The sequence below is a fragment of the Caenorhabditis briggsae genome, assembly GCF_000004555.2.
Source record: "Caenorhabditis briggsae AF16 supercontig from assembly CB4, cb25.NA_055, whole genome shotgun sequence".
NCBI lineage: Eukaryota > Metazoa > Nematoda > Chromadorea > Rhabditida > Rhabditidae > Caenorhabditis > Caenorhabditis briggsae.
In genome coordinates, this window is record NW_025543265.1 from 9,256 (window position 1) to 31,768 (window position 22,513).

At 36.1% G+C, this 22,513-nt stretch overlaps 4 protein-coding genes across 4 annotated transcripts; all 4 read left to right on the forward strand.

The window, feature by feature from the left end:
• Positions 1-170: 170 nt before the first annotated feature.
• Positions 171-7,787, forward strand: CBG23860 (the record flags this gene model as incomplete). Its single annotated transcript, XM_002647906.1, has 9 exons — positions 171-276; positions 421-926; positions 972-1,086; positions 1,225-1,533; positions 2,615-2,669; positions 4,724-4,831; positions 4,930-5,155; positions 5,940-6,037; positions 7,778-7,787. The coding sequence occupies 9 exons, from the start codon at positions 171-173 to the stop codon at positions 7,785-7,787; spliced, it is 1,533 nt and encodes a 510-aa protein (XP_002647952.1).
• A 2,665-nt stretch (positions 7,788-10,452) lies between these two features.
• Positions 10,453-12,594, forward strand: CBG26666 (the record flags this gene model as incomplete). The annotated part of the gene is made up of 3 exons (XM_045240908.1): positions 10,453-10,612; positions 11,591-11,786; positions 12,312-12,594. 3 exons carry the CDS (start codon positions 10,453-10,455, stop codon positions 12,592-12,594), a joined length of 639 nt encoding a protein of 212 aa, XP_045100650.1.
• A 1,424-nt stretch (positions 12,595-14,018) lies between these two features.
• CBG26667 lies at positions 14,019-16,823 on the forward strand (the record flags this gene model as incomplete). The annotated part of the gene is made up of 7 exons (XM_045240909.1): positions 14,019-14,107; positions 14,154-14,222; positions 14,275-14,358; positions 14,406-14,610; positions 15,277-15,839; positions 15,883-16,525; positions 16,566-16,823. The coding sequence occupies 7 exons, from the start codon at positions 14,019-14,021 to the stop codon at positions 16,821-16,823; spliced, it is 1,911 nt and encodes a 636-aa protein (XP_045100651.1).
• Positions 16,824-19,007: 2,184 nt separating this feature from the next.
• Positions 19,008-20,762, forward strand: CBG23863 (the record flags this gene model as incomplete). The annotated part of the gene is made up of 4 exons (XM_002647907.2): positions 19,008-19,484; positions 19,539-19,828; positions 19,873-20,485; positions 20,526-20,762. The coding sequence occupies 4 exons, from the start codon at positions 19,008-19,010 to the stop codon at positions 20,760-20,762; spliced, it is 1,617 nt and encodes a 538-aa protein (XP_002647953.2).
• Between the last annotated feature and the right edge of the window lie 1,751 nt (positions 20,763-22,513).

A 22,513-nucleotide genomic window follows, 5' to 3' on the forward strand; every position in this document is an offset into this window, starting at 1 on the left:
AGGTACCAAGGGTTCTCTCATGTTACCGACTAATTGTTAGGTTACGGGCCTTTTTTCTGATAATGGTAACTTTTAAGAATTGTCCTTTTTTGAATATTCGCGTTTTCTCATCCTTTCTAAATTGAGTTTCTCAAGTTAAAAAATGTTTTCCAGATATCTTAACATTCAAAATGTCTTCTGCTGCTCCAGTGAAAAGAAGTCTACGTCTTCAGGAAAAGTTCAATATTTTTGATAAGGATTTATCGGCGAATGTAGAAGAGCACAAACGCTACCAACGTAAGTTTATGTTCCATGAATCTTTATCTTTTTTATTTACCTGTAGCAAATAGGTCCACACTTATACTCTTCAGAGTGATACAAACTGACAAACATACTGAGAAATCTTTTGGACTCTCAAATTATTCAAGAGAAATTTTTCAGCTCGAGGTACCATCATTCCCCTAGGACTTGGACACGAATCCTTCAAGTTCGAAAGCAGGGTTATTCAAAAAGCCGTGAGAGAACAGGCAAAGCTGAAAGTGACGATGAACAGTGGGAAATCTCTCCAAAAAGCCGACAATTCTGTAAAAATCGGTCCTGAACATCAGGCTGATTTGGATTCATTCACCCCGAAAGCTACCGATGAGATGGAGCGAGAGGAACTGATGTGGACCCCACCGACGAGAGACATGGACTATCAGAAACTCAAACATTATTATTTGGATCCAGTTTGGAGGCAATTTGGTGGTCAAGTGTCAATGGAAGTTGGGCTTCAGAATTTGATAGAATGTGGATATGACTTCGCAAAAGGCTTGGATAGTATAGATAAGAAGCTCAGAGATTTGCCACAAAGACTGAAGCCGTTGGCCAATATTCAAATGAAGAGTTTCGAAAAACTGCTAAGTGAGAAAACTGAGGTTCCCTTGAGAACACTCCAAGAGCGTGCTGTAAGTTTTGCCTAATCATTTTCTTAAACTATTTCATTTTTTTAGATGCGAACTTATCACATAGCAGAGGTACAACAGTTTCGTTGTGCCATGGAAAACTACAAGATGGGAATAAAAAAACAGAGAACATTGCCTGTGTCCTATCGTGAAGACTCCAGAAGTGAGCCCCAGATGGTGTTGCTCGAATTGCACTGAAGGCTTCAAGGATCCATCGACGTTTTCTCTCTGTCTTATTTGTCAAGCCTACCGTAACCTGACTGGAAAGACTCGTCCTGCTGTGACTCCTTACACACTGAAGACATTCGAAGGGTTGTGGAATGGAAGAATCTGGAGAAGGAATATAGAAGAACGATCATGAAAGTGGAACTGGAGCAAATTCTGAACGCAAGAAATCTGGAAAGACTGATGAGAAGCGAGTTGACTGATGAGGAGAGAGATATTATTGAGACAAGATTTCTACCACATCGAGGGAAGGAATTGACGGAGATTCAGATGAGAGAAAATGGTCAGAAAATGAAGGAGATGTTGAAGCCAACACCATTGCCAAGTTCAGAATATCGAATTCGTTGCTGTAAAGCGAGTCAAGAGGTCGTGAAGATTCGAGAAAGTAAAAGAGAAAATGATGATGAAAGCAAGGAGAATAAGAATACCAATAAATTCAAAAAGATCAAAATTCTAATATAATCCCTTCCTTTGATCTGTAGACATTTACTGGTCTCTAACTTTGTATTTGCTACTTTTTAAAAGTTGTAATTAATTTCTGTTTTCATAATAATGAATTGGCATAATTATTAACTGTCTCTTTTTGAAATTCTAAGAAATCTTCAAATTCTTCTATTTTTTAAACGGTCACAAACCGATAATAAATTACATCCATCATTTTGTGACTTTGACCAAATATATCTCGATTCCTTTGATATTAAAAAATCTAAAAAAGCGAACATGTTTGTCTGAATGTCAAAAACATTTCATTAATTAAACATTTTTTTTATACCCCCAACAGGAAACGAGACAATTAGGTTTAAAGATTTTTTTGAAGAGTTTTATAGATTTCGGAAGAAAAATTCAAGCGTTATTTTAACGTGACTAAAAGTTTATTTGCTTAAAAATGAAATCAAAAAATTTTTCCAAAAAAAAAATTTAATTCTTCATTAAAAAAAAGAAGAAACGACGTAAAAAACCCACGACCCTCTATGTCCTATTGACCTCGGGAGATTGCTATAAAAGAAAAGGGAAATGGAGGGAAGAATCAGTTCTCGCTTTTCTGGGCTCCAGAGAGGGTGAGATAGCCTGGGGCCTGGGGCCTGGGGCCTGGGGCCTGGGGCCTGGGGCCTGGGGCCTGGGGCCTGCACTTTTCTCGTTTTTTTTCAGAGTCTGTCACCTCTTTTTGTACTACAATCTTTATTTCAAATGTTTTGACTCAGACGACCTTTATTTCTCTAATTCTCTACCCTCTCTATCATGCCCCATTTGAAATTCAATAGTACAACTCCATTAATTGGAGTGTTACTCTTTCTATTCCGTTCATGAACGTTTCATTCTTTTCAAATTTTTCTCTGTTTCTGATACTGAGTATCACTGTGATTTTTGTTCTTTAACTCGTTGAACCTCCAAGTGCATAGTTCTTTTCAGAAGTTCAATAATTCACGATTCTCTTCTGCTCCTTCTTGTTTTCCACCCAATTTTAGTGGTTTCCCAACAGTCTCAAATGTTTATGGAACCGCCAATCGAGAACTTCACAACGTAAGAATTTTTGAAACTTTTTCAAATTCAAATTCTGAAGTTTCAGATTCAAGTTCGAAATGATCAATATCGAAGCCTACGAAAATGAACCTGAAGATTTATTTGTGACTAATCTCAATTTTAAAATGGAGCTTCTTATTGTTGTACTTATGGTGCTTGGAGCATTGGGTTTTCCGTATCTCCTCTTCGAGCTTCTTTCATTTGTCAGTCACAAAATTCAACTGTGGATGGAGTTTAAAAGACAACAACAGAGTGATGGTGCTACCGGAACGGCAGAGCTCTAACTTGAAAAAGTTTTATATTTCAAATCATTCCTTTTTGTTGGTTTTTTCTATTTGTTGTTAATGTTGTTGTCGTTTAGACTTTCTAATAAACATAAAGTTCGCTATCTGATATTTTTCCATTATTTTTTCGTCAACATTCATACCAGGGGCATCTGTCCATATGGTATTTGCCGTAAAAACCTGTAATAGAAGGGCCCTCAAACTGTCAAGTTTGAGCTCAGTTATCTCGGTTATGTAAAAAATATTAAAAAGGTGTCAACCGGTAAAATCATTCTGATTGACTCAAGGTTGAAACTTAGGGTGCCCTTCTACAGTGCGTAACATAAGTATGGGGCCACCCCAAAATCTAGCTATAACTTTTTAATTCGCAATTTTTTTGAAAACCAAAAGCAGAAAAAGTAGATGGTTGAACCGGAACTGAACTTAAACGGCGGCTCACAACCTCCCGACGGACCCAGACAAAGTAATTTTGGGAAATTTTGATTCGAATAGCGACAGGCTACTTAGAATATGATTTTTGGTTGACCATATTCGCGTTTTTCGGGTGCCCAGCCACTAATTCCTAAAGTGGCCCTATACCTATGTTACGCTTGCAGAAGCCGATTTTTCAGCTTTTGTTCCGGCATCCGGCCAGTTTTATGAGTAAAATTACCTGAATCATTTTCCTAGGGTAATTCTGGATGCTGATCACGATTCTGCTTTTAAATTTTCAAAAAATTGCGATTTAAAAATGTTATAGATTTCGGGTGGCCCTATACTTATGTTACACACTGTATTACAAGCTTTACGGTAGCTGAAAACATGATTGGAAAGGGGTACTGTAGAGTAAAATTTTGGCGTTCATTGGAGATGGTTAGCAAAACAAGTGAATTGGAGAAAAAAGGCAATGGGAGGACATGGTAAATACAAAAGATCATTCTCGAAAAAAAATTTAACAATTTATCAAAACATTTCGAAACAGCAAAAAAATTACTCTGAACGGAAAAATGAACCGAAAAAGAGGAAATATTGAAGCCTCGTCAGGAATGAAACTTGCGGCCTAAATATCAGAGATGACTGTTTTAAGCTCGCTGATTTTCTTGTTTCAGCACGCTTTTCAAAATAACTTCCAGTTTTTGTTCCAGCTTATTAGGCAGCAAATGTCATTTTTTTAAAACGACATATCATCAAACTATAGAGAACCTGAAGTTTCAAACCGATCGAAGATTTAGAGATTTCCCGATGCTACTGATAAACATTCACTTTTAACAATACAATTTTAGTTCAGATTTTATGGATTCGTCCTTGCTAGAGAGTGATCCCCACCCCTGTGATCTGTCCAAGTTATCCATGCCCACTAATATAAACGAAGCAACCCCATCCAAACTGAAACAACAACTATCTCATTGTTCTGAAACAGAAATAAATCATTCAAATTTCTAAACAAAAAAATGTTCGCTTCCTCATCCAAAATTGTGCTGACTCATTCATCTCGTGCAAAAACAATCCCAATCACTGATCATTGACTGTTTTTTTTTCGAGAAGCATTCCTTTTTTCTGTGACTCATTTTCCAGAAAATCAATTCATATTTTCATTCCTCTGTCTTTTCGTCCTGAAACAGTGTCTATAATAATGCCTCTTAAATTCCTTATTCTTATTCTTTGCCTGTCTTCCGTGATCGCCGACGAGTCATCTGGAGAGTTCCCGATAGAGGCCTCAGAAAAATCCAACACTCTTACTGAGTGAGATCAAAAATTATATTCTGAAAAAAAACCGTAATTTCTGTTCAGATACCCAGAGCATCATGAGGATGCGCTCCTTTCGCCAGATCTCTCGGAAAATTCCACGGTTCAGCTGCTCGATCTCTTGAAGCCTATTGGTTCTGACGACGAAGGAGGGTTAGTAGAAGCTTCTGGAGGGACATCAGGAAAATCCCCGGATACAGCTACAGAGTAAGATTCTAAGAAAATTTTCATGCACTGTTATTTTTCTTCAGAATCCCAAAAAATGAGAACACTGCCGGAGCCCCAGAAAACCCAAGAACAACCAACCTTCTGGATCTATTCAAGATGATCAGTGGATGCTTGGCATTGCTCCTGATCGGATGTCTTCTTGTCGTCTTCATCTTCTACGTCGGTTTTTGGATGCGAAAAATGGTCCGCTGGACCCGAAGAAAGATCCAAGACCGTCTTCGAAATCCGCAAGAAGCTGAAATGGAAATGGTCAGCTTGGACAAGTTTTTCCCGGAATTTTTCGTCAATGTCTTTTAATCGATTTTTAATATGTGTTTCTCCGCCTCTCTTTTGATTTCGTCATAATTTTAAATTCTTCACGCGATCCGCCCTTTTTCCAGAACACTATCAGGTTTTTCTGTTTTGTCATCAAATTTACAAAACTCTCCAGATTTTCGATTCCTCCTCATCGGTTCCATGTTTTTCTGTTTCTCTGTCTCCATTATATATTTTGTAATTTTGTAATTGGTCACAAACAATTCGTGTTCTTGTTCGCCTTCAAATCATACAATCGAAAATAAATTCGAATTTTTTAATCCAAAAACTTATTTTATTTCAAAACAGTTATTTCTGTTTCTCCGATATGTTAAATCGAATCAATTTTATTTATACTGGTAGTAAATGTTGAGCATTCGCCCTGTATTTTCAGATATCTATATTTCTGAAATTTCAGATCTTGTTATTTTCCTAACTTCTCAAATGAAGCCGATTCTGTGTCTTCTGGTCCTTCTTCCTTCAATGTTCGCGTTCTCCAATCAGAAATCAATTGGTGATACTCCAAAGTAAGTTTTTAGTTTTCTTTTCTCACATTCTTATAGGTCAGGAAAGTCGTTAGGGGTTTTTTTAAAAATAAAAACGCCTTCATACTCTTAACATCAGGCAAGCAGCTCCGCTAATGATTGAACTACACGGTCATGAAGTCGTTAGTCACGTTTCCAACCGTATAGCTCAGTCTCGAAAAAGTTCCAGAACCTTTCAGAATCTCAAATTTCAGTTCGACTTCTACATACGACCCATCTATGGACACCTCCACCACCTCTCTTTTCACAAGGGTCTTCCAAATGCTCATCAAAACGATGCTTATGGTTTTCGGTGTGGCCTTTTCTGTCATCTTGGCTCTTCTTCTCATTGGTTTGATGTTCCTCACTATTCACAAAATCAGGATCTACTGGCAATTTCGAGAGTTTCAAATTGCAGAGAGGCGCAGAAGAGACGAGAGTTTGGAACATATTTTGATGAGAGATTTTTGAATTGTTTTCTGTTTCTTCAGTGTCTTTTTTTGGATTAGCTCCTCGTGTATTTGATAACTTATGAGCACTTGGAAAAAACATAGCTAGCCCTGAACCACTACACTCTCTTCCCTCTCACATGTTACCATATTCGAGCTAAGACATGTGTAGGTTTTTTTCATGTCTGTTTCTCTCTTCCTATTTATCTCTCATTCCCATTCCACGCGTAAAATCTCCATCCATTCTCCCGTTTAACCATGTACCACCCTCTTTTTCTTCTATTTACATGAAAAATTGATTTAAATATTCATTGATTCCTGCCTCGACTATCTTCAGCTTGTGAAAATTACAGTAATACTATGATGGGGGGGTTTTTACAACATGATATTATCCGAAAATTCTCAACAAATTCATTGTCATTCAGAAACTGTAATAAAAGTCTCATGAAGAATTTCAGAAATTTCCAAAACATATTATTACCCTTGCAAGATGTTTATATTTTGTTTGTTTGCTTTGATTCGAGCTATTTCATATATCTCATAGTAACTGCCACGTCCTCAAATGTCAATGAATTTTTGAAATGGGCTAAACTTTGTAATGTTAAAGTTGACCCCTCTATAGTGAATTCAGCGGATAGTGTATTGGAATTGATTGAGAAGGAGAAGACACGTCTGCTTTTAAATACTTCGTTGTTTGTGATGACCTTGGCCAATAAGGGATCTGCAGTTGTTTATAGGTAGGGTTAGAAGGATTACTGTAGAAATGATAATAACATTTTTAAGGAAAAAATTGGTGAAGGTCTTTTACAGAAGGGTGAAGAATGAGTAATCACGCTCCGTTGATAATATGATGTCATTATTGAAAACAAATTTCACAATTTTCACATTCTGGTCAAAAGCATAGAAGCCAGACTAGTCCTTGACTCTTAGCAATTGGTTCTACGTTTTGAACCTTTTCATTTTGTTTCAACTTCCAATTTTGGGGGTACTCTCTATTTTTTTTGTCTGAAACTCTTACCATTTATGTCTGCCCTCGCCCCGCTGATAACGATTCTTCCGCTGCTTGGTGTTTTAGTCTCTCATTCCCATCCCACGCGTGAAATCTCCATTCGCTTTCTCCCGTTCTGCAATGTACCCTGTTTTCCTTCCGTTTCAATGAAAAATTGACTTTATTTATTTATTTACTGATTCATATACTAAATACCTCCAGTTTTGAATGATCACAGTAATTCAATGGAACATGTATACTTTGGTATCAATTATTTGCTTCGAACATTGAGAACAAACATTTTCTTCTAGAATTTTTCTCCTGACTCGTTTATCTCTAATCCTCTAATCTCTTCTCCGTGCCAGACAGTACCACCTGCCGGCTCTCCACCCCCTTTCCCATCCATCTCTCCCATTAACATTTTCTGAATCATTCTAAAACGTCTTTCTTTTTGCAAATTCCTATTGTTTGCTCACAACCCATTTGGGATACTGTAGGAAGTGGAAATTATTTGAAATTGAAAACCTCGTGACTAAATACGTTTTTTATGAGAAATGTGAAACATTGAAATTTGTCAAATTTTGGGAATTCAAAAACATATTTTTACTGTTCCAAGGTGTATATAATATATCCCTTGTTTGTTTCGACTACTCATTTCTTTGTTTGCATTCGGATTCCAGAACTAAAATAGTTCAAATCCATAAATGATCTCAAAATCCAGTTGAAAGTAACCAAACCTTTGAAAGTAACATTATTTTTGCAAATTCCTATTCTTTGCTCACTACAAATTTAGATACAGTAGGAGTGCTTTTTAGAAATCTTCCAAAAACAATTTCCCGTAGAACGTCATTTTGGAAAAAAAAGGTTGCATATGAGTTTCAGAAATTTCGAAAAGTTCTGATGTTTCAAAAAACTCCAGTTTTTGTGTCATTCCTGTTTTCATTTTTCCATGTATTTGGCTAATCCAACCAACACCAAAACTGTTTCAAATAAAGTTTTGAAACTACAATTTTTCTACTGTTTCAAAAGTTTCACATAATTCCTAGCTTGTCGCATGGGTCAATAGATAAACAACAATCGAGTTGTATATCTATGGTAATAAATTCGTTGCTTTAATTCTCTACACCCTCTTCTCCTATCTTTGTATCTCACAAATTACCATATTCGAGTCAACATTGTTTTTCATGTCTAAATCTCTCTTTCTATTCATCCCTCATTTTATTTCCTCCCAATCGTAAAATTTTATTCAGATTCTCCTCTTCTGCAATGTCTTATTTCGATTTTTCTGTGATCAAGAATACAATGTTCCAGTTAATCGCTAGTTTTGGTTAGTTTCTCGGACATATTTCCGAATTTACGAATTCCGTGAAATTTTTTTTCCTGTTTCCAGCTATCCAGAATTGGAAACCACCTTTTTTTACAATGCTAATGACATGTAGTTTTCTGAAATTCTTCACAATCTCTAATCCTCTAATCCCTCGTCATTCTCCGTACCAGACACCACCATCTTGCTCTCCATCTCTTTCCCATCCACCTCCTCCCATTAACATTTCTGAATCATAAAAAAACTCATTCTTTTTTCAAATTCTTATTGTTTGCTCACATCTCATTTGGGATACTGTAGACAGGGAAAATATACAATCTTTACGAAATTTTTGAATTTTAGACATTTTTTCATTCTCTTCCTCTCTTGTAACTTATTTTTATGAGAAAAGTGAAAGAGTGAATTTTAGAGAATTTTTGAAATCTCAAAAAAACATTTTTGCCGTTTCAAGATTTTCATGTTTCTCCACTTATTTCGATTTGTTATTAAATATTTCTTTCATTGAACTTTTAAAACTTAAAAATTTTAAATTTTTGATAAAAAATTCTGTGAAACTTCTAAAAAAAGTTCAAACAATTCTTGAATACATAACTAGGCACCGCAATGAAAGGGGGCGGGGCGACCAAATTTTTCTCCCCTTTTCAGAAATCCATCTTTGAAGGCTTGTACCGGGCGTTAGAAACCCATTATTTTTTTGGTGAGAACTTGTCCCTATGTAATCGACTACGCTGAATCCAATGAAATTATCAGTTCTTCGATAACTTTATTATTTTGATTCGAAAACTTCGAAAAATAGAAGTGGGACTGACAAAGTGGACTAAAAGTGCTGGATGGAAGTTCGCGCCATTAGATTTTTTAATGGATTCTGATAGTTTATGAACTGGGGGATTGGATTTTGAAATAAAATCAAAATTCTAACGACGCCCTTGTTTCACAATTTTCAGCCAAAGTTCCAGCTAAAATAAATAAAAAATTTCAGCGATGACCCCAAGTTTTTTTGCATATTATGGTAAAACTAAGTCTTGTGTATACTTCTGCCAATTTTCAGAAAGATTGGATACCTCTAAGTAGTTTTGATACTCATCCGAAAATTCCAAACTTTCAAAATTTTCAGTTTTTGGAAGTTTTGAAGGTGACACAGGTGAGCGCCACCGATTTTCTTTTCACCATAAGATTCTACGCAAAATTTGCCACTAAGAGCAATTATAATTAAAAAATTCTATCGACGCCCTTAATGTGTTATACGTCTGTTTCCTTATCATTCACAGATCAATTTCTTTAAAACATAGGAAGAAAGCAACACCGGAAGAAGGCAGCAGGCAGCGAAGAGTCGCACATTCATATTTTCCCTCTAAAGCTACCACCGCGAGTGCAGCCGTGGCCGACTGGATAGTGGGTGCGCGCGCCGATCTGACGCAGGCGGAGGTTCGGGTCTCTCTCGCGTCTAATAGCTTTTTCTTTAATTTCCTTCACGAATTTTCCGCGCCGCAGTATTGCAAGCTTCTAAACCCCGCCCACTTTTCTGCGCACCGCAAAAAAATGAGGAGAAAGTCAGTACATTGAGGTCTGGTACAAAATGGTGTGTAACTCGGGATTGAATGAAGATTTTTCGCTGAAATTTTGGGAATAGACTTCTGTAAAGTAGGAGAAGACAATCCAACAATAAAAACTGGGAAAAATCTATTTTGAAAATTTTGTTGTGGTGCCTATACATAACCGATAAAACCAGGTTAAGCTTTTCACGTGAATCATTTGTTTTTCCAGCTACCGTAATCCACGTTCTTCTAGGTGCGCTTTTCTTGAAACTCTAGACCCCACAAGCTCTGTACATATAGCCTTTAACAATACATTTTTTTCTGTTTTTATTCTCTACCAAAATTCTCGATTTTTACTCTTCAAGCTATTATAGATTCTTTGCAGAGTTCTTTTTTCAGATCTGTTCCTCAATCTTGTCTCCCCTTTTCACTATGAAGCTATTATTCTTGCTTCTCTGCTTCATCATCAGCTCCTTAGCCATTGACTCCGTTCCTTCCGATCTCCACATTGTCAAATCCAAAACTTTCGAATTCTCCGACTTTCGTGAGCTGCTGGAATGGGATTTCGATCTTCGAGACATTGCAAGTTACGGTAAGATCAAGTTGGGAGATTTTTTTAGCTCACAAGCTCAATATCCCACCCCAAGCTCAAGGCAAAACCTGAAAAATCAAGAAATCTTTACAGCCAAGCAAAATCAAGAGATCATAAAAATGGAAGTGAACTCTAATCAGCTCACAAGCTCAATATCCCACCCCAAGCTCCTGAAAAATCAAGAAATCTTTATAGCCAAGCAAAATCAAGAGATCATAAAAATGGAAGTGAACTCCTCAACCCATAACCTTCCAAATGCTCCTATGTTCTGATCATGTAATGGGAAAAGTGGTCCCTTTCAAAAAGACCGCCGTCTATTTGGACGGTCCCTGGCTCGAGATGTTCGCTAAGGAAATCAAATGCTCGGACGGCTCGGAGGAGTGAGTTTTGATTATATAGTATTTGCTCTAAGAGTTGCTAATCTTATACGTCTATTTTGCGCTCTCTCGGTTCCTCCAAAAAATGTCAAAAAACTCTCAACTGATAAACTAGTTATCACAGCATTACCAATATTTTATCAGTTGACAGGCTTTTAATATCTCTACGGGGAACCGAGATACTTGAGCTCAACGAGATGGGCTTCTATCAGAGTAAATTCGGCAATCTAAATTCAATATTCTTATATTGTTGATGTATTTTTTAGAATAGTCATGAAACTGGAAGTCGGCGGAAAACCTGCATTCGGCTTCTTCAAGTTTTCATCGGAGTCCAATTTCTCACCCCGGCTTCTCCCTTCAATCAAACCAGATTTATCAATTTAGACATCGTTGGGTCCCGAAGCCATTGGATATCTATGGAAGACTTCTTTGTGAGAGGTGAAAAATTTAGTCCCAATTACCTTAATTTCTGTATCAAAAATTTGGTTAACTGATACAATGTTATCGATATAATGATGAACATTTTTTCAGTTAACCAATGTTTGTTAGCTCTTTCAAAAATCAAAATATTCAAGCTCTAAGCCTAGCATCCGGTTTTCAGTTCATCAGAGCCCTTCAGCCATCACCTTCTTGTCCACTGCTTCATCAACCATACCAATCAGCTTTTCGAAATGTGGAATGGACGGGTTGATGTTCGAACTGACCAGAGAGGTACCATTGGTTGTGGACGATTTCTTGCTCAGCCATTTTGAACTCATGGCCTTCCTATACTGTACTCAAAACGATTATCAATTCGTGTAAGTTTGAGCTTTTAGGCTTATAAAGCCAAATTTCACTTTAAACGATCAACTGGAAACTGGGCTCGCTTAAATTTCCTTGAGATAGTTTTTAATAGTTTTTTTGGTTTTTATAAATCGCCACCTTAAAACAGCTCAGTTGATTTCATACGACCACGTAGCTCAGCTATTCACCGCTACTTTATTCTTTTTCTTAGAAGTCAATTATCTCAAGTTCTGTCAGAGATAACAAAATTTTGTAAACTGCAAAAGTGTAGTTAACACTATGGCAATAATTTTATCAGGTGACAAATTTTGGATATCTCTCATAGGAACCGAGATATTTTTCTATATAAAACGCTGAGCGCGTCTGTTGGTCCTGGTGTCACGCTCTCCGGTTTTGAAAAGCTTGAAACATGTATAGACTACGTGACCCTGTAAGAAAACGTGAGAAGCGATGCAACAAACCAGTGAAAACTAGATTGAACCGCGCCGAAGACGCACCAGCTTGCTGGTTTCAGCATAATCCTATAGTTATATTTCCAGCTTGGACCTAACCGCAATCACCCCAGCCAACCATACCTCCGGATCTATTCTCATCGAGTTGGAAGCTATGAACAACCATTTGGACACCCTCACTCTCCGAATTTTTTCTGTTCTCTTTATTGCTCTAATCATCGCCCTTACCGTATTCCTCGCCATCATCATCCACAAGCGCCTTCAAGAACGCCGACAAGAGAAAAGAGCACTGAGCACATTGGATGCAGCAAATGATATTGAGATGGTTACACTGACTGATGGACCGGCTGATGAGCAGGATTGGATTTAGTTTTAGTAACTATAACTATTTTAGACACTTTCGTGTTTTTTTTTTCTGTTTTTATGGGTTCTTGTTATATTTTTTTTGTTGTGATAATAAGAATTGGTTTAAATGATGGAATTAGTGGAGATAGAACTTTAGAAGATTTCAGAAACTAAAGCCATTTCAAGCTTTCCAAAGAGGATTTTCAGAACTTCTCTGTTTTTGAAGGCCGTGTCCAGCCAGAAGCGGCCGGTCTTGTCAAGTTTTCCTGAAGCTTGAAACCTGAAAATCTGGAAAAATTGATTTTAGAATAGCATCCTTTAGTTTCCACATCATGCCAAAATGGTCATCAAGATTGGTTTGAAATATTTCATTGCTGATAAGAAGAAGATAGTATGGACAATGAGGAGGGGTAAAAGAAGACAATTAAGAGGTATAAAAAGACAAATAATAATAATAATAATAATTTATTACGATGTGAAATCGATGTGAAAATCGATGTGAAAATGATGATTAGAAACTGTTACAATGAAGACAACAAATCAATGTGGCGAAGAATATTCAATTCCTATTTGGTGGGTTTTTTTTCTGATTCAAATTAGTATTGTTTTAAATTTAACTACTTGTCAATAAGGTTATTCAGACAAAAAATATCCAGATGGAATTTGAAAAAAAAGGATTCTCAAAGAATCCTAGCGTTTTCAGGGATCCCATATAACTCAATTCGAGAAAATGTGATGGACTTGGAAGAGTTGTAGAAGATGTAGAAAATTTTCTGAGAATTTGGTATTCTGAAGTACCAGACGTCGGTTTAGTTACTGTCGAATCCAGGGAAATCGATAAGGTTTGTGTCGTTGTCATCGAAAAAGTTTTGAAAACCAATTTTGAATTTGATGAGATTTTCGGAGTTGTGGAGTTTACTGGAAATAGCTAGATACGTAGAAAAAAAAATTATGGAAATGAACTACATCTTTCAAATAGATCAAACCACTTATTGATACATACAGTATCCATCAAAATAAGATCAAGAAAATGAAAGAGAAAACTGTTTTTCCTGGTTTGCAGCTAGGAGTGCAAAGTTTTGAATTTATTAGATCTGAAATCTAGGGCCTGATAGTCTAGTCATTTTTTCGATTTTTGAGTAACAAAATAATTCGGGCTTTGCAAAAATTTACCGTTTCCATGACCTAACTTTCCAATGTTGGTTTTGTGACATCTAGTATGTCCTATATTTTAGAGGCTCTCATGACATCATATTGGAAAAAGCCTCTACGAACCATTTGTTTTTCATTGCAACAATGATTCATTTCAATGATTGTTGATCAGCTAGTCTTTGGCCCCGCCCCCTTTTCCAGAAGAAATTCATTCGTTTTGAAATCCACGATTGCTGAATCATATTGCTATCGGGTCTTGATTTTTGGAAGATTTTTTTGGATAGACTGCAAAACTCTATGAAGCCTGCATTGATCCTTTTCCTCTTAACTATCCTCATATTCTCCAGATGTGTGTCGTCCCAAGAACCTGATGATGATTTCTTCAGGTAAGCCTTCCCTTCTAGAATCTTCTGTAAACGAACCTTTTTTCAGCTATCTCAAGTTTCCGAACGTCAGAAACATTAGTGAGCGCTTTCAAACCAATGCTACCGGTTTCGATATGTTAGTTTTTATATTTTCTGAAGATTTTCAAACCAACCAAAACTTTTTTCAGTTTGGAAGATATTCAATGGCGGGAGGAGCCCATGGATCTTTCCGATGACTCAGCTAATCATAGGCATCCCAAGAACTTGAAAAAGTAAGCTTCTGGATAATCCCGAAAATTGAGAACAGTTTTTTTTTCAGTTCAAAACCCACCGAACAAATGAATATCGTCGTTTCGATTGTTATCACTGTTCTTCTCATCCTCCTTCTCGTCATCGTCGTCGTCCTTGGACCATGTGTACTCCTGATCATTGTCTTGATTCTGGCTGGACTGGCTTTTTATGCAATCCGAAAGATTTTGAAATATTTGGAGGATCGGAGATTTCGGGCACCCAATAGAGCTTCGGTGGGATTCGAGATGAGAGAATTCTAAATTTTTCCAGTATGACTGGCTTTTTATAATGATTCACCCCATTCCGCAAAATTGCTGTCATTTATTGAAATTCTTCAAACTTTCAATTTATTTTTCCCAAATTTTCCGTTACTAAACATTTACGTTTGTTCAGAGGTGTCTTATATAATACCGTAAAGTCAGTATTCGAAGGTGTGACCGTTCTATTAAAAGAACACTTCTAATACAGGTTTTACGGTAAGTTACATGATTATGAACCCCGGTGAAGGTCTTTTACAGAAGGGTGAAGAATGAGTAATCACGCTCCGTTGATAATATGATGTCATTATTGAAAACAAATTTCACAATTTTCACATTCTGGTCAAAAGCATAGAAGCCAGACTAGTCCTTGACTCTTAGCAATTGGTTCTACGTTTTGAACCTTTTCATTTTGTTTCAACTTCCAATTTTGGGGGTACTCTCTATTTTTTTTGTCTGAAACTCTTACCATTTATGTCTGCCCTCGCCCCGCTGATAACGATTCTTCCGCTGCTTGGAGTTTTAGTTTCCTCTCTGTCTAACTTTCAGTTCTAAAATTCATACCTTTCAAAATCATTTTCTACAATTTTCGGTGAGTTTTAAAATTTCAAAACGTCTGAATTTTCCAGAGACCTCTTTCAGACATATCCCATGCATGCGTGTCTCAGCGAATCGATATCTCAACATTTCAAAAATCGAATCAATGGGATTACTGTAGAATTTCTAAACTTGGAAATTATTCTTCAATTATACCTTCTGAATTTAAATTCGGGATTTCTAACAATCAATTTTCAATCGGATTCAAACCCCTCATTTTATTTTTTGGGTGGAGAAAATTCGAGAATTATTTGGAAGAATGAGAATTTTCAAAGTTGTTTCTGGAATTTATTTGGAGCACTATTAATGGATTTTGAAGGATTTTTGGACATTTTTGAGATCAAAAATTGGATGATTTCTGATTTTCAATTTTTGAGAAATCTTCTGAAACAGCGAAATAACAAACTTCAAGTCTACAACTTCTCCGTTACCAATTTTGATAAGGATGGTTTGAAATCAATATTACAATTTTTGAAAATCCAAAAAATCAAATCGGATCAAAAAATCGATTTTGCTAATTTCATGCAATCAGCAGAAAAGTCAAGAAAAATTTTGGAAAATCCATTGATAATGAAGAATGTTCTGGAAGATTTGGATTTTTTTGAAATGTGAGTTTTTCCTTAATTTTTTAAAAATTAGTATTTTTTGTAGAGAATGTCTTCGGAAAGTATCCCAAAATGTTCGAAGCTGCATAGAAATTGTGAAACCGGATCCGAAAATTCGAAAAATTTCATTGAAATTCCAAGATTCCAACTTCATTCCAATGGACATTTGCTCAAAATTTTTGGAAAATTTATCAATTTTTTATCAAAAAACTTGGGATGGGTATTCTGTGAATCGAACATCTTTCGATGGCCCATGTGATCTTTCAAAAATATTTTTATCCGATTTTGAGCAAATTTTGAAAAACCAGAGAGTTCCAATTGAATTATTGGATATTCAAGGATCAAATGAGCAATTTATGGATATTGTTTTGGGTAATTGCTCTTCAAAATTTTTCGGTCGAGTTCAAGTCCAAAATCTGAGTCTTCAAAGGTTAACTGATTGTCAAGTTTTCCAAATTTTACAATTCATTGATTCAAAATTTCTGGAAACTATAACAATCATGGATGCTGTGAAATCGTTTAATCTTGATGATTTTTCAAAATTGGATCAATGGAAAATGGCAAAACAATTAACTATCGAAGGATTCTCTATTTCAACGCCAATTCAGAATTTGGACATTTTCAATTTTTCAAAAATGGATATTAAAGTCTCGGATATATCTATGGAAGATATAATACATTTGAAAGCGGTCAGTTTTATTCATCTCAGACACTTCAAAAAATTTTCAGAAGTTCTTGGAATCCGCAACAGTGATAAAGCTGAAAATCAATTTTGAGAGATTCACAAATTCTGAAAATATTCAAAATTTTCTGGGACGTCCTTATTCTCAAAAACCACACAATTCAATTTGGTTCATTCGAATTCCCGATTCTCAAAAATGTCTTCATTTGAATTATGTCATTTCCCGATTTTTTATTTTCACCCGCTTCAATGCTTCATGTATTCCAGAGGATGCTTTTCCTGATCAACTTGAATATCAGATATGAAATAAAGGAGTATCGAATTTTTAATCAATACATGACTCTGGAATTTTCAAATAAATTTTGAAATACAAAAATGTTTTATAAAACAAAGTCATTGTAGAAAAAATACTAAAAGATGATGTAACCATAATTCTGCACATTGCTCCAAACTTACAAACTAAATTCAAGGCCAATCGAGATTCCCGCTTATTGCAGTTTTGTTGATTGTAATTATTGTACTATTCAGTAGCACTCGCTCAGTTTCGCAACATTTATTTTAGTTGGTCAAAAAATATGAAGTTTAAAAGAAACTTTGGTATGCTTATCGTCGATTTGTTTGCAAATAGGGTCTACTTCAAACCCGGTCAATGTGCATACGATAAAATGTCATGACTTGATAACCATCATGACGTGCAAACTCTCAAGCATGTCTGTAACTGTTTCAGCATGTCTGTAACTGTTTCCCTTCTGCCTTAACGATGTTTCACAAATTCTAAAAGGAGATAACAAAGTTCTATAAAACGAGATAGCAGAGCTCACTTGTTGTCTTAGACATAAAAATATTACACTTTCGGTGGTTCTATTAATCGCATCTCCAAATGTCATAAAAAACTCAAAACTCCCCTGGATTTCAATTTTATCTTTATACAGTCTCAGTACATTTTATTGGATATAAATAAAATCAGCCTGTTTGCCGTGCCCCTGGCGCGTCTTCGATGCGATTTGACCTATTTATTTTACTTTTCGTCGCTCACACTCTTTTCTTCAATTTCACGTCAAGTTATATTTAATTTTCAAGTTTTTCAAAAAACGGACAACGGGACGGACAGACGCCTCTAGCGTTTTATAATATAAGGAAGATAAGAATAATTACAGTAGTTCATTCCTATTGTAATAATTCGCTTTACCAACCACTTTTTGTGGCACAATTTTAAATGAGGACACTTTTGACAGGAAAAGTTGGTCGTGAATCGGAGACGTTTCTTTTTAGTCCGGGACAGATAATCCCAAATTCATTTTAATTGTTTTCAAAAGTCACGAAAGACTTTGCTCGTATAAAAGATCTCCCAATTGATGACATTTTGAGGCAACACTATAGGATCATTTCGTTTGGCTAGTGTCCATTTCCCTGAAACATAAGGGTATCTCTTTTTTGCGGTTAGAAGATTCAGTCTGTTCAATATTCAACTTTTTGGTGGATTTTTTGGCGCCGTATAGATTTCACATAATCATCATGCCCAGCGTTCTCATGACACATGACATAATTTCAAACAGTGCAGTTTTAGTCTCTTTTCTTTTCTCCTCCTCTTTCCTTCAGAACTGGAACTCAATGTTGCGTTGTCCGTTGCAGCTGATAGGAAACAGAATGTGAGCCTATGCGTAGGTTCTCAAAATTTCTTCTTCTTTTTTCATTCAACTTTGATGGAGTCATAGAATTTTCGTAATCTGAATTCTACAAGGTGACTTTTCGTAAATGTTACAGGTTATACATCTAAAAGTTTTGAGAGTGAAATTCTTTAGACTTCAAGTTTAAAGTTTGGTCCACTCGATGACTTGTTATATATATATATATATATATATTCGAAGGATTTGAAGAAATAAGGAGTGATGGTAACCGGGGAAAGAAAATGGTAAAAAACGAAGCTAAGAAGGACTAACCCGCAAGAGTTAGTCCTAATGTGAGGAAGGAAAAGATAGATAGTGGCAAGATCAAAGGGATTGATTTGTGAGCAAGTTGACGTCAAGTCATTTTTTCTCGAATTCTCTCGTTTATGAACAAATGACTTTTGCGGTTTGCTGATTAAAATAAGAGTGAGGAAATTGCAGCCTCGCCTATTTTTCTATTTTTGACAATTTTTCGAACCCTTTTCTACAATTTGGACGATTCAGAAATATCCTGACAATTCCAAGTTTTTCATTTTTATAAAAATTTGTAATCTTGAAAATAATTAATGGTGAAGTTTTTCATATAACATTCAGATAACATTAACGAATTTCCAAAACGTATTTACTGATTCACTCGCTCGACTCTTCTACTCATGGAATTTAAATTATCAATCTAACTTTTATCTTTCCTACACACTCTTCCTACTTTTGCTTCAATAAAAGATACACCCCAGTAGTGGAGAATCAACCATTCGTGTCCATATTCTTTTCAATAATCTCCAATTAATTTTTTTTTTCTAATTTTTAATATTCCAGATTCCAATGCTGGGCCAAGCTCCTCTGGGCCATATCAAATCGGTTTCAATAGCTGAAAAAGTCAAAAGAATTTTAATTTGTCTTGGATTCTACACTTTGTCTGATCCATTGGAGCAGGAATACGAATCAGCTACTGAATTTCAAGAAGACTTCCAGAAGGTTCTAAATCAGAGGGATACAGTTTTGCAAGAATTCAAAGTCAGATGTGATCAACAGGATTCGAATGTCATTGAGCTTCTGAGCAAACAATCGAAAATTCCAACAGGGAAGGTTACATTGGAAGTGGCGAATTCGAGACAAGCAATGCAAATTTTCCCTATTTTGGATGCGGGACCTCTGAAATCGATTGATCTGAAATTGAAAAATGATAGTCAACTTTGGGATGATCAGAGATTGATTCAAGTTTGGAGGGACAAGGAAGGACTGGAGATGGAAATAATTTTGGAAGAATTGATTAAAGAAAATATGGATTTTTTGAAAAAGGTAGTGTAGAAATGGAAATTCTGGCATTTGGGTTGTAAGAAACGACGATTTCAGATTCTCACCAACTCCCGAATCTTCCGTAAAATCTCCATTTATTTTGAAAAAATCGATTTAGGACAATTCAACAAACTTTTCGGACCGCCATCAGGAATTCAAGAAAATTCTGAAATTCGGAAAAATCGGATTTCTCGAGAGGAGCATCTTCGAATTTATCGTGATTTGGTCAGAAACCGTATCCAATTTTCTCAAGAGCCAATGGAGCAAAGAATAGTTTCAGCTTTGGAAGTTTTCAGTAATTCTACAATTTTGGGAAATGTCGCGAAGTTTTTGGATGGAATTGACATGTAACTTTTGAATTTAGCGCCAAAAATGGTCTTATAATTTTCAGGCAATCCCTTCGAAAAGTCTGCAAAGACCTTCGTTTTGGTTTGGATTCTCTGAAGTTGGATCCAAAGTTTCAGCAAATATCAATCGACATTCGAGAGCCCGGACAAGTTACCGTATCCTACAACGATCAAAAACCAATCACTTATCGGGAATTCGATTCAAACGAATCTTATCAATCAAAGTTTCTGGAAGATTTCAAAATTATGATGAGCAATCAGGAAACAGTTTTGAAATCAGTTTATCTCAATTTTTACAAGGATCCTCAATTATTGGACCATTTCAAAATGGAATTTCTAGAATCCAAGGGTCTGAAGGTTGAAAATCTGGAGATGGAGGTGTTCGGTCAGCATGAAATCCTTTCCATTTTTCCACTTATCGATTCGGTTTCTCTGAAAAAATTGGAGATCAAATGCCCAGTTTCTGGGAAGTTTCAGAGATTTCTGTCAGTTGATGAGATTTCAAAATTGGATCAATGGAGAAATTTGGAAGAATTGGTGGTCAATTCCTTTGTGGTTTATACACCAATCAGAGAATTATCGATTGAACGATTGGCAATTGCGGATATTTTGATGGATACTGTATCAATGAGTGATTTGATCCACTTGAAAGATGTGGTTAATTTATAGATATTTTCATCCAATAAGTAACTTTCAGAAGCTTCAAGTTTCGGAGAACCTCATCAAAATCAAAATTGAGTTTCAAAACTTTTTCGATGACAACGACACAAACCTTGACGACTTTCCTGGATTTGACAGCAACCAAACCGACGTTTGGTACTTCAGAATTCCGAATACCGAAAAAATTTTCTACGTCTTCTACAACGCTTCCAAGTCTATCACATTTTCTCGAATTGAGTTATATGGGGTTCCTGGAAACGCAAGGGTTCTTTGAGAATTCTTTTGGGAATTTGTCTGGAATATTTGAATTTTCTAAAATACCTCAAAAATTGTAAATTTCGAAATGTTGAATTATTTTCAATCAAAAATACTCACCCACAAAATAGGAATTGAATACGACACCGATTTTTGATGATATGGCCTCTTTTAATCACTTCCACACTTTTATATGAATGAATTTTGAGACTGATTTCCTTTTCCCTCTCTTCAATTCCCATGCTCTCTATTTTTTCAACAGTGATAAAGAATTTCAAAAGTAGATTCTGTTTATGGTAAAAATTTCGCATGACGCGAAAATTTTTGAACAAAAAATGATAAGGAAGTCAGGAACTAGTTTCGAAATTTTTAGGAATTTCAGATTTCCAGATTTCAATTGTCGGCCTTGACTACGTCCTACGGTTTCACGGATTTCACATTAAAAGTCGGGGCCGGCCGTCATTTGTCTTTTTTCCCTACTACTAGTTTATGTGTTCAATTTTGATTTCATAAAAAAAGTTTATTTTTTACTGGATATATTAGGTTGTTCGGAAAGTCCTTTCCATTTTTGATCTGTTGTTTTCAAACTTTGTTTTTTTGAACGAGGTAAAAGCGAGAAAGCTGTCGTTTTATCAATATATTGGTGGGGTCTAATAGTGTCTGCACCCCAACAGAGATCATTCCCCCCTTTTCGTGTAATGAGATATGCTCACCGTTTTCGGCTCTATCAATTTCCATTTTTGGACTATCATTTTAATTGTATTTATATCTGATCTTAAATTAGCTGAAATCGATCGCCAACTAGTAGCGGTTAACAACGCAAATGCACCCATTCGAACTACCATCACAACCTGGATTTAGTAATTTGAAAAACGGGAATTCTTGTTAGACGAAAATCCCTCTTCAAAAAGGCAAATGGGCTTAGGTTTGGATGCATTAAAAGCCGGGAAAGAAAGGGACCCTCCTCAAACTGTGTTTGATATATAAAGTACATCAGTGGCAAGCCTTTCGTTGAAAAACCGTAGATTGAATACTCTCGGCACAGTCAAAAAAGTGGGAAGAAATTGACCCCATCTTTTGGCTCAACGCAACTTTTTTCCCCGGGTTGGCACCTGTTTGAATCTTCTCATCCTGCGTTGCACACATTAATGTTGGAATCAAACCATTGCTAGGTAATGTGTGATTACAATAAGCAACATACCAAGTGGGTTGACAAAGGCACTCAACCACCAGACGTCTCGAAACGTGAAATTCGTGTTAAAAATGGGATGTTGTCGGTATGGTGGTCTACCAAAGAATGGAGTATTAGGAGCTGCCTGATAATAGTGTCACTTTTACGACCCATACCTATTCTTGTCAGGTGACATAACTCAGACTCCATGTGGATCTCCCTTGGAGAGAAACACAATGGTTTATTTTGAAAATTAAAATTAGCAACCTCAGGCGGGAAGGAAGACCCAGGCCGATCTCGGTGGATATGTCTAGACGATTCTGCCTTATTCACTGTATAGCTCGAACCTTAGACTTTCTGATTATTACCCATCCAGCCATTTCTAACGTCATCTTGATTGAATAAAATTCATTTCAAAACGTGATATCAAAAATGGTTTGACTTGATTTTCAACTTGCTGTGACCGGAGTTCTGGAAGGAAGGAATCCACAATTTAATGGAACGTTGGCAGACAGTCATTGATAACAATGGTTATTACCTCCAATTCATCCGACATCGTCTTTTTTTACATTGACCGTATCTAACGCCAAAAATGGAAA